The 12,885-nt window shown below is 37.7% G+C and overlaps 1 protein-coding gene across 1 annotated transcript in view; it reads left to right on the forward strand.

Annotated features, from left to right (window-relative positions):
• The first annotated feature begins 2,507 nt into the window (after positions 1 to 2,507).
• Positions 2,508 to 12,885, forward strand: part of LOC111517838 (uncharacterized) — a 225,654-nt gene continuing 215,276 nt past the window's right edge. The window contains exons 1-2 of the mRNA XM_074183164.1: positions 2,508 to 2,689; positions 6,701 to 7,087. Of these exons, the coding sequence (XP_074039265.1) occupies positions 6,782 to 7,087 (306 nt within the window). The 5' untranslated portion in view covers positions 2,508 to 2,689; positions 6,701 to 6,781. The remainder of the gene's footprint in view (positions 2,690 to 6,700; positions 7,088 to 12,885) is intronic.

Here is a 12,885-nt window from a genome sequence, read left to right on the forward strand (position 1 = left end):
ATTATCCACCATTTGGATGCCGGAGAGACGTAAACTTACCTTGTGGTGGAACAATGCCACTCTCAAGAGGTATATAGTATATCAACATTGAAGAACTCTCTCCGCGGCAGATCTAGTCATCGAAACTGCCGGGAAAGAACAAAGTTGCTGCAACGAATATGCTTGTCGTTCCGAACTTACTCTACTCGTTTGGATTAGTGAGGTGGACTCGGGAGGAACTGGTTCAATTCAACGTAAAGACCCGAAAATTGGTGGATCTCCATAGGAGTTTTTATCCTAAATCGTCCATTCCACGGTTGTACTTCCCCCGACAACAGGGAGACTGTGGACTTTTGAGTTCGAAGTGTCTACGTGACAGGATGGTACTGGATGTAGCCTGTAAAGTCTTCAGGACTTCGAATCCCCTTCTCTTATGGTCCACGACTATGAAAGATCAGGAATTAGATCATTTCTCTTCAGGGCAGCTACTCGAGCAGCTCATGAACTCGGTTTAGTTTTCGGCACTGAACGAGGTGATCACAACTCTGTCACCGAGTTCAGCAAAAGGTCCATATAAAAGCTGAATAGATCACTTCACTCCTGCGGCAACATAATATTAAGCCAATGCATGTAGTCCTCTTCAACAACATTGAAGGCCTTGGCTCATCAAAGCGCCTGGCCTTCGCTTTCCTCAGGTCGAGTCGGCTAAAGTCGAAAACTGAGGGGTTCATCATGGCCTGCCTTAGTCTACCGCAGTCGCGTGATTAGTATAGAGGTTCCTCACAAAAGGAGTAGGGCCTGCCACGAGGCCCTAGGAGTGCTCTGTCACCACCTACAGCACTTTTACGGTATTGACGAGACACCGGTGATGCCCAACGCTCCGAGGGATATTGAATCAGTTGTGGGGAACGAGAAGTGCTGAATTTATTGAAACTATTCATTCCCCGCCCTCAGCCTCATACAATCTAATAAGTCTGATGTAGTCCTTCTCGACCAGCAGAGTGAAACGATATTTGTCGTGAAGTTTTTAGCTCCTGATGAGACGAATATCTTCCAAAAATAGAAGGGCCACTCCGTCGAAATAGTTGTTCTAATTATTGGAGATCTTGGTGGCATGATGTCCTTTCTACACTCGAATCTCAAAGTCATGTCGGACAAATGCAAAAGGCTGTCATTCTTCTCTATTCTTTTTTTGATTCAAATACTTCAGACCTAATTTCCATATGTATGATTTTGATGAAACTATCCACACATGGACCTTGTATACACAATATATCACTTTGAACTCTTAATTTTTATGATACTTCTTTAGGATCATTTTTTATGCTTCAAAATAGGGGTTCTTCCATTTATAAAAATACAGATAAAGTAGGAGTTGATAATGGGCTTGTTTCATGATTTTTGGTTTATAGTTCATTTGGTATTAATTTCAAATTGAAAAATAGTGTACTTTGTTTCAGCTCTCTGAATAGCGTTGTTTTCCCGTAATTAATTATTAAAAATCGGATTTTCTAGGCCCGTGACGTCACGGGCCTAGTCCCGCTTCTTGTTCTATTGACCAATAGAAACAATACAAATAAAGAACATTGCCAAATTGTAAAATTCACGGAGCGTATAAAGAGTTTCTGATTCATTCTTGATTCGAAATAAAATCACACTCACCTGCGACAACTAAATCTAAGAAGAAACTGTAAGGAATGCATTGGAAGGGAGAATTAATTATACATGGGATCTAAATAACACAAAACACAATAAAAACGTTTTTAAATATCTCCGGCAGTAGACATTTTTATGTTGATATCACAGAAATTTTAATTATGGAAGTGTATATGAACCCGTTAACGTTTGAATTCATGAAAAAATTCTCCATATGAAATAAAATATCTTGAAAATCATGGTTATAAATAAATAGAATTTAACAAGCTATATTTTCAAATGGTTCTCGAAGGCTCATTAACCCCAATAAAATAAATCAATTATGCATTCATGCCACCCACCAAAAATAAGAAATTCAACGTTATATATTAGCCATATTGCCACCCAGTCAGTTATCTCTCCTGAATGTAAGAGACAATGTACTCTTTCTAATGTTTCATAACTTCGTATTTTTGTTAAAATAATTGACACTTGGCAACACCGCTGTAGACACGATCAATTTTATTGGTCAATAGACACGCGGCCAATTTAAACTCTTGATTCTCGAATTTTTCTTTTTCTGCAAATATAAAGAGGTATTGGGACCTGTTAGGCTCGATAAGTATAATAAACCCCTAACTCGATCAGTCTATAAGCAAACCAGTATCATTTTCAATAATATGAAACAAGCCCATTTACCATCTTTTTTTTTTGGGTCACAGGAAACAGAATCCCTCAATCCACGAAACTAGCCCACACATGGACATAATGACGATAATCAGACATTCGTGCAGCCCCATTGTCCTTCCGATAATACAGAAATACGAAACCGGAGCACGATGGGATGAATGGGCCAGATTTCGTGAAGCGCGTATTATCGTACAACAAATGCACTTCGCAGACTTGTCTCCAGTTGTTCTGAAACAGCGACAGCGGTAGCACTCGCGGTACGGATAGCAGTCGGGACTTCACAAACGCGTGAGTCGAGTCGAATTCGAACTGTGCGGAAGATGAATCCGGATTTGTGCGTGTTTTGGTGATGGTTCAAGTACTGGAGGGTTTTTGATAATAGTAGGTAAGTATGGCAAGAACGCAATTAGTAAAAATTAAATTCTTGTTATTTATATAAATTTTTGTTGTCGTCGACAATTAGAATAGAGATAAACGTTAAAAAACCCAGAAAAACAGAAGAGCGGATTTTGAGTAGTATTTCTACTAAAAAAAAATTACAAAAAATATTTTTAAAATCGAAAATTAAAATAAATTTTGCAATTAAATTGCAAAAATTGTTGAAATAAAAAAAATTCTACATAATTTGCAATATTAGGACTATAAAATATTACAAAAAACTATATGGAATATTGTAAGAAAGAAAACTGGTGAAGCTACTAGTTGGCCATCGACATATAGCAAACCTTTTTGGTGATCATTTCTCAAGATCAGCACAAAACGCAGCTTTTTCACACTTTGGAAATATGAGTTTCGATAGCTATATCACAATGTATGTCGACAAAACAGTCTACTTCAAACCCGTGCACGATGAAGAGGTTTTTGATATCATAAGATCCCTTAACAATACTACTTCTATAACTGTAGACTGTATATCCACCAATCTGATAAAAAAATGGACACCACATTGCCAAAACATTATCTTGTATGATTAATTTGTCAGTATTGCATAGTAAGTTCCTAATACAAAACAGATGATCCAAAATTCATACACAATAATCGACTCATTACAGTTCCTTCAGTTGTAAGCAAATTAATTGAACGATCAATTGAAAATCAAATGTCGATTTTTTATAATCAAATTTGATGTGGTATCTGTACATCAGCATGCATTTTTTCCCAGCTGGTGCATCAAATTCATTCTTCAGATATATCTATGGCTTTCTGGATAGAGGATAAATTGTCGGTGCACTTTTCTTTGATCTGGCCAAAGCATCTGATACCATCAACATAACAATTATCGTTTGGTTTTAGAGGAACAATTTTAGAATGGTTTTCATTTTACTTACAACATAGGACAATATACGCAAACATAGAAATTGATCAATCATACACATATGATATCAATACAGGAGTTCTCCAGGGCGCAATCCTTAGTCCTCTCATATTTTCATTGTTCGTTAATGATCTACCGTTATATACAGGGCTATTCAAATTCGTTTCTGTACATGGGGATCTCGTTAACGATTAGAGATAGAGTTTCGGTTAAATTGTGGCAAAGTTGTGTATTTCAGAGACCTATTCAATGATGTAAAGAAATCGAATATATCTCTTTTGGTTCTAGAGATATACAGGAAAAACAAAAAAATTCCAAAATTATTATATCTTCTTTATTCGCAGTCAACCAATTTCCAGGGCCGTAATTTAAAAGAGAATAATTCACACAATTATAATCGAATTTTACCGAAAAATCCCAAAATATAAAATTGAATTTAATTTCTCAGTATGAAGTGAATGTCTACGATTCAAAAACTACAACAAAAAATACAGGTCCGTTTTCAAAAATTCAAAGATATGGGTGGCCCAAGTCAGATGACACCCAGTGTAAAAGATTCATGGATATATTCTGAAAGCCCACAAAATGTGGACAGATTTTCAATATGACTGCGAATTAAGAAGATATAGGCAAAAAAATTATTTGGGATTTTTTGGTTTTTCCTGTATATCTCCAGAACCAAAAGAGCTATATTCGATTTCTTTACATCATTGAATAGGTATCTAAAATACGCAACTTTGCCATGATTTAACCGACACAATCGTTTACGAGATCCTCATGTACAGAAACGAATTTGAATAGCCCTGTTTAAGTACTGAAAATGTGTCACTTTACGCAGATGATACTACATTGGCAGTTGATGCAAATCAAAATTCAAAAAAAGATGGCTGCTCTAAGGAAGTTCATATCCCATTGAATATATTAGTTGAAGGATTCGGTAAATTGTGTGCTAGAGAGGTTAATGTAGTCAAGCTGCTGGAAAATATTTCCATGAAAATAAAAAAATAAATGGATAAGTACTTTCTGAGCATTCCCATATTGATCTCAATCTAAGAGCCACCGATAGACAGCTGTTTCAGCCTATTGGACATCGTCAGTACCGGGCAAGCGGTCCGAAAAAACAAAATGCGAATAACCAAGAAAAGTACTTAATAAAAACAACTGTGTAAACGCAAGCGAGACATAAGCGGAACCACCTATTGGTGTGACACCCAAGTCAACTTGCCAAGTTTTTATGTAAGTGTTGGTGGTTTGACCAATCAACCGACAACTGCGGTAGCAGAAATTTGGGAAGCTAACCTGAACTGTTATCGGAAAACGAATCCACATATTTCTAGAAAAGATATGAAATCCAGAAAGGTTAATGCAGATTTTCCATGAAAATCAAAAGATAAATGGATTAGTACCATTCTGATCATTCCTAAATTGATTTCAATTTGAGAGCAACCGGTAGACATTATATTTCTAATACTTCGACAATGAATATTGTCATCATCAGGGAGCTTCAAGATGATGAATAGGATTATATTATTTGAAGTCGCCTGGGGGTAGATCTAGTGAGTAAGGCGTATGGTCAAGCAGTTCAAACCGTTATTCATGAGAAGTTTAAGAAAAACATTCATCATATTTTCCTACGTCTATTCTCTGCAGAATACGAATCGGTGATTTCGAAAAAATTAGCTAATTTTGATCTCGTCTTGTAAATAGATTGATCTTCCCTGATTTGATGCTTCTGAGAGCGTAATGTTGAATGCTATTTATAAATTCCACTATTATAAAATATACCAGCAAAAATAAATAAAATTTATGTGATAAATTTAATAACATTTTTCGTTAATTTCTCTCCTTCTATTTCCTACCGTTATTTATGCAGATCTAGTTGGTAGCTCATTTTCGACTGGCGATGATTGAATTTCAATAAAACGTATATGTAAATATGAAGAAATGAAGATGAAAAAATTGTATAAAAATATACTCATTTACAAAGTCTGAAGACATTTTGTATAAAAGTTCTATGAACATATTGAACGAAAGGGGAGGAAAAAGTCAGTTTTCATCAACCTCTTTTGGCTATTTTTATAAAAAGAATCAGCTAAGGTAAAACCACGTAACTTAAAGCTGGTCCGACTCTGAAGACGGAGGCAGATTTTAGCCTCTGAAACGTTGAGATAAGTATAGTATCATTTCTCAGCTCTTTTTTTATAGGCAAAATTATTAAATGAGATAAGTTACTACAAATAGAATATTTTTTTTGTGAAAAATACTTTGAATTCATGCAGTAGGTAACTCATCGGGTGAACTAAAAAGTTGACCCTTTAAACACATATAAAATTTACCATCACAATTTTCCTATTTTTCATATTGTGAAAGGTAAAAAAACCCAAAGGGAATCGATAAAATTCTATGAACATATTCTGCTAGTCATTTAAAAATGTATCTGAAATGTATGAAAAAGAACTCTGCGGATAAAGAAGATCTAACTGAAAATACAATTTGTAATTTCTTGGTTCATATCATATATATCCACAATCAAAATACCTAGAATTGATTTTTGCCGTCTCAATCAGGGTTATGGTTTTCATTCAATTCAAAATCCAAAGTTGACATTAAAGATAATTGAGAGACGAAAAGTGAACCCCAAAGACAAAGTGACAATTGACATGATAAATAACAAGGTTATCAGTTTTGTTTTGTATGAATTATCATGTAAAAATAATTTCTTGTCAAAGTATCATACGTCATGCTCATTGAACGCTGACACTTTGGATTTGACTAGTTAGATTGGTCCGATAAACAACATGGTAAAAAAGAACTGAAACATCAGACGGCGCACTAATTTATTTTAAGATTTCAAATTTACTGAACATGATAATAAGATATTTAAAATCCAACATTCATGGGACTAGTTAGCATATATCCAAATTGAACAGTTTTATGTGTCAAACATAACTGAATATCCAATTATGTACTAGAAAACTATCAGATTTACCAATTAATCAAATTAACGTGGATTTGTTCAAACTGTTTTATATAATTATGGAAAAAATATCCGAAAAAGTTGACATTTCAATTTTTTTGTAGGTGCTAGGAACAAAAACTTGGAACTCTTCACACTAATCGACCATGATGATATGAGCAAGTGAAAAAACGAATCGTCAAAAAATGTTCGAACTCGCCAAAATCTTAGTGTATTTTTTTCTGTATTCGTCTGTAAGTGGATCGTACGATTACCTAAAAAAAAGTGACAGAACTTCTAGGTATTCGAAATTCGATAAGGTCATGAATCGTATCGACAAAATGAATGACGAAAGTGATTCACCTTTTGACGTCCATCCGTTGAGGTTCAGACACAAAGGGCGAGTGTGGCCCTGGAGGACTACAACAACCACAACCACGACCACGACAGAGGCGTCTTTGTTCGAAACTTACGGAGATTTGGAGGGCGACGAAGAATATGACGATCTATTGGTAAGTGTTTTTCTCGTAAAACTGTAAATTGTGCGAAGGGTTATTTCAAAGAGTGATATCACCAGAGATTAAATCAGGTGGTGAAGGTTGTCGTTTCAGCAAAGGCATTTTTGTGTACAATGCATGTTACAGATGAATACCACATTTTTATTTGTGAAATGAAAATGGAATTTACGCAGTAACTCATCGAGTTGAACTGGAAATGTATCCAGGCTTTTTCTAAATTCAGAAAAACTATATAAATTTTCTTCTCTGGCTGTCGATATGTTTAAATTAACTGTTTCATGGTAAATGAAGGGTCTTCCAACAGGTACTTCGAAACTTTGACTATTGATAACGGCCATCTTGTTGAAGCTACTTCTGTTAAAGGAATTGGCATTTATTCAGTCTGTTTTGTCAAATCACCATGGACGGATATAGCATTCAACAACACGTGCAAATAATAAAATTGTTTTATCAAAGTAGGTTTTATGTTCGGGCAACGTACCGAGCGCTTCCCTCACTTTAAGATCGCCATAATCGTCGTTTGTGAATAGGTGTAAGCCACAATAAATCCTTACGGGTTGCGGGTCGAATAGATCCACTCAATTTAGACCTAACCTAACCCTTACGTCGACTAAACGCAAGACCTACCAAAAATTACGCAGATGTCTTTGAGAGTGTGTTGGAGAATACGTGGCAGTCGATTTCGCGTCGCTCTCAAGAACTAGCCCTTTCGCAGACCAAAACTTGGCGAACTTTGCGTCGTGACTTAGGTCTGCACGTACAAAATCCAACTGAGCCAGGAACTGAAGGTAAATGATCATGGACAACGACATGTGTTCGCAGAAGGGCTCAGGAGCAGTTCGTAAATGACCCTAATTTCTTGTTGGAAGATTGCTCGTGTTCAGCATATTCCCAAAAAGAGCATGAAAAATCTTCCAAATAACTATAGACCAGTCGCTTTGGTATCAGTGATATTAAATCATGAAGAAAGCCGTAAACTACCATATCCTTAAATATTTGGAAGGCTTCAATATCTTGTGCAATCATTAATATGGCTTTCGGAAACAAAGATTAACAGGCGATCTTTTATCGTATGCCACCCATATTTGGAATAACGCAATCGAGAAACATGGAGAGACAAGAGCTGTAGCGCTTGATATTTCTAAGGCCTTTGACCGTTTGTGGAATGAGGGTTTGCTGGTCAAACTTCGAAGTTATGGCTTGTCGGGTAATTTTTGTGTATGGCTCTTCAGCCTCGTGAACGAACGTTTCCTGCAAATGGCCGGGACGGATGTCTCTCGAATACATTTACTATCAATACTGGTGTTCCCAAGGAATCTACATTGTCTACAACCCTCTTTCTATTGTATACCAACGACTTATTGGGAAAAAACAAGAATCCAATATATTGCTGAGCTGATGAACATCTTACTTGTTTCGTTATTCCATTTGGATTCCAGGACATCGGAGGTGGATGCACCTCCTCCTGTTCATACATCCTGCATAGATGTGTGTCCACTAGCCCCATACTATGGAGGTGTTTCCTTAGTTGACAGTGGCCAGTCAGAAATCCTACTGTAAGGCGTAGATTTTCCTGGTCATCGCCGGATATTTCTTCGGCGCCAGCTTCCCAGGGTCGCTCAAGGTGATCCTGGCATCCTTTGATTCCATCCCATCTTTTTAAGAATTGAGCATGAGTGTAACATTTGACTAGTTCCGCAATTGTCGAAGTCATCAGGCCGTGGGTGCCACTGGGTCCTGAAATTCTTAGTCCAGCCGCTTCCTTGGCTAAATAGTCGGCAATGCGAATACCTTTCCTCCTGTCGTGCCCTTTAACCCACCTCAGGATAATGTTATTATCTACCGAAGCTTTGGCTAAATCTTGGTGGCACTCTAGTACTAGCCCTAAGGTAACACGCTGTCTGTTCGAGGCTAATAGTGTTTGTCTGTCGGTCGGTAGCCAAGCGGTTCGGCGTGGGTGCTTTGTTCACCCACTCGAATTGACTGCCGTGTTGGTCGGTGGTTCAAGCCCTAGTCTCAACGATCGATCTTCACTTGCTATCGTCCAACCCGTGTTACGAATCACACGTTGAAAGGTAAGACCTCGTTAATCCTTAGCTCGCACCAGTTTCGACTTCTGAGGGTTGCCGTTCGTAGGGGTGCGACAGCTAGTTAACGGAAAAAACAAATTTTAAACAGAACAGATCAGTGCAGATTGTTATGTTTTTGCCAGAAATTCCTTTCTTAGTTATTTTTTTTTGTGGCGACTGAGATACTAACCAGTTCTCCATACCGGATACAATAATCTCTGGTCAGACAATTCCACTTTCTGCGCCGATTAGTTTATTGAAGGTTAAAATGGACACCAATAATATGTCTTGGCACAATCATGTCGCTGAAATTGCAAAAGCCGCTTCTTAAAAGCTTGGAACACTGTTAAGAACCAGAGAATCATACACACCTCAGTATCTTTTGATGTTCTATAAAGCTCAGATCAGACCTTCTTTGGAGTATTGTTCTCATCTATGGAACTTCGCCCCTAAGCATACCCTGAAGCTTGTGGATTCCATTCAGAAAAGAGCCATCCGCCTGATTGAAGGTGCGAATATCACTTGCAACCTTGATATTCTGGAATATCGAAGAAAGGTTCTATGGAACTTATATGGTATCTATAGATACTTTAACGGGAGGTGTTCAAGTGACTTGGCACATTTGATCCCACCAAGAGCGGTACATATCAGAAATACGCGACGGCCTGTAGCTACTCATTGTTTTGAGGTTCAACTCAATACACCTCGAACTTCACTGTTCAAGGACTCTTTCATTTGGAACTGCATTCATGTGGAATAAACTTCCTGAGAACGTTTTCCCAAATGGATTTATTCCCCAGCGATTCAAATCCAATGGGAATCACTACTTTCGCACAGGCACTGCTCTTAGAGCGCCTTAAGGATTTTCCTGCAGTGCTTGTGTTTTGTCCTTAAAAAAAATCGTGAAATCATGTTCGTGGATACGTGAACTAACAACATTGTCGAATTTGGGACGATGCCAATCCACATGAGATCCAAGATCGGTCCATATTTGTATCTTTGGGAACGACGTTGGCCAGGCCATAACTGTCAACGGCGAGTGCTGTAGGTCGATGTTTAACAACTTTTTTTGTCCTAACTGGGATGATTTGGACACCAACGACATGTGGTTTCAAAGTAACGGTGCTACGTGTCACACAGCTCATGCCACATTGAATATACTGCATGAGCGATTTGAGGGCATGGCCATTTCACGTGGAGGAGGTGTGAAATGGCCATCAAGTTCATGCGATTTGACACCGTTGGACTTTTTCATGTGTGGTTTTCTTAAGTCGCAGGTGTATGCGAATAAGCCACAAACCACAGCGGTTCTCAAAATCAACATAACCCATGCCATCGGTCAAATTCTGATTTGGGCGCCAGAGTTATGGAAAATTGGACGTTTCGGATGCTCTCCACCTAGAGAAGCCCTGAAGGATATTTGAACTATGTTATTTTCCACATATAATGCATCAATAGGTCCTTCAAACGAATAAACAAAATATTTGTGAAATTATAAAACAACGATGAAAATAAAAACAACAATAAAAATTAATTGGTGCTCCGGGGCGACTTCATTGATTCCAGTGGCGCATTTGCTTTTTCAGCTGCAGGAAAACCCGGAAAAACCTGCAGCACCACATCATCTGAAGATCTTGATCTGCCAATGTCCTCTCTATCATGAAACAAAATGTAGGGTGTCTCCAGAGGCTCCAATATGATGGTATCCCACCACACTTTGTTTTATTTAAATTCATAGATAATAAGCGGTTAATGAAAGATCCTTTATATGGTTTAAATCCACTCTGCGATTCTTCTAGCATGTCTTCTACTATTTATTGTCTCGCTTTGTAAATTATTTTCTCATATATTTTCATCGTTTTACTTTTTTTTTTTGAAAAATTGGTAATATTGATGATATTTTCCAGTCCTCAGGTATTTGATTTGTTGTCCATAAAAATTGTAGATTCTGAAAAGTAGTTTTGTTCCTAATTCTCCCATATTTTTCATAGTCGTATCAAAAATGTACGACGGTTAATAATAATGTGCTGGTAAAATACCACCCAAATGTTGTCATTGAATGTGGGAAAAACCTTCGTATCGAAAACAGTTGTTTCTAAAATGCTTCCGCCTACACCATCTTGACAAACTTTCAGATTAATCATCCTGATCGCCAACAAAAGACTATCAAATATATTGATAACTATCCGATAAGATTCATGTCCTCATTAATCAGAAAGACACATGAAACTGTTTAATAACTAATAGATTTCATGTGAATAACAGACGATGTTTACGTTGTGAATGCATTATTTTGAAACATCAGTATGCTGTAGATCGCAAGAGGTCATGAAGGGAGATAATAAAAATTTATTATTGAATAATGTAAAACGCTGCAGACAGTGCAATGAGGAATTTTTATAGTATAAATCATTTCTGCGGTGGAACACGTTTCACATGAAGATCAGGCATTGGAGGCTTGGATATTAATTTCTAAGTAGTTGTTTCTAAGTAAAAATACTTTCAATACGACTGTAAGATTCCATTTTTTGACTTTTCATTCTATATTGCTTGGGAGACAATCTGAACACAAAGAAACTCTTTCTGTTAATTTCGAATTGTAGATTGTAATATATAAATTATTTTCATAGATCTGGGATTCCCCTGAGTAGTCTGCAGTCTGCCGACACCTATTTAAAGTCCATATTGTTTATTTTGATTATTTTTATTACCGTTACGCTTAGGTATAATACAAGGTCCAGCTATTAAATGACGAGAAGAAAAAGGGTTTTATCATAAAAAAATTCTACATTCGAATGCTCCCCTTCAATATACTCCCCTTCCCTCGCCACACACCTTTCCATACGTTTTTTCCATTGATCAAAGCATTGCTGGAAGTCTTCTTTGGTGAGAGCCTTTACGAGGTCTGCCGTTTTTTGCTTTACCGTTTCCATCGCCTCAAATCGTGTCCCTTTCAAAGCAGATGTTATCTTCGGAAACAAAAAAAAGTCGCACGGTGCCAAATCTGGCGAGTACGGCGCGTGTTCGAGTACTGGAGTGCGTATATCGGCCAAATTCCGCTTCCCAGATAGCGCGTTATAGACAGGTGCGTTGTCCTGGTGCAAAATCCACGAGTTGTTCTTCCACAACTCGGGCCGTTTCTTACGAACTCGTTCTCGAAGTGTTTCCAAAACTGACAAATAGTAAGTCTGGTTGACAGTCTGACCCTCTGGAACCCATTCAGTCATCACGATACCATTATTGTCGAAAAAAAAAAGATTGCCTTGAATTTTGATTTGGACATCCTTGCTTTTTTGGTTCTGTGCGATTCAGGCGCGTCTTCCAATGCATCGATTGCCGCTTTGTTTCAACATTGTATTGGAAAATCCACGTCTCGTCACAAGTAATAATGTTTTTCATCAGTCCGGGATCTTCTTCTAACCTTTCAAGGAAATCTGGGCAGACCTGTTGACGCAAGAGCTTTTGATCAGGAGTCAGGTATTTTGGCACCAACTTCGCACAGACTTTTGTCATGTGTAATTCCTCGTGTAAAACATCTTCGGCAATAATCCGGATACTCATTCGATGATCTGCACGCAAGATTAGGTTGATTTTGGTCACTGTTTTCGGAGTGACAGAGCGACCTGGACGCTGGTCATCTTTAGTGCTCTCTCGGCCCTCACTGAAGCGCTTACACCACTCAAAAATACTCGCACGAGATAGAGAATTGTCCCTATACGCCTC

Source organism: Leptinotarsa decemlineata, unplaced genomic scaffold, assembly GCF_025532065.1.
Source record: "Leptinotarsa decemlineata unplaced genomic scaffold, Ldec_3_MD MMD2_tig00026336_RagTag_RagTag, whole genome shotgun sequence".
Classification (NCBI taxonomy): Eukaryota; Metazoa; Arthropoda; class Insecta; order Coleoptera; family Chrysomelidae; genus Leptinotarsa; species Leptinotarsa decemlineata.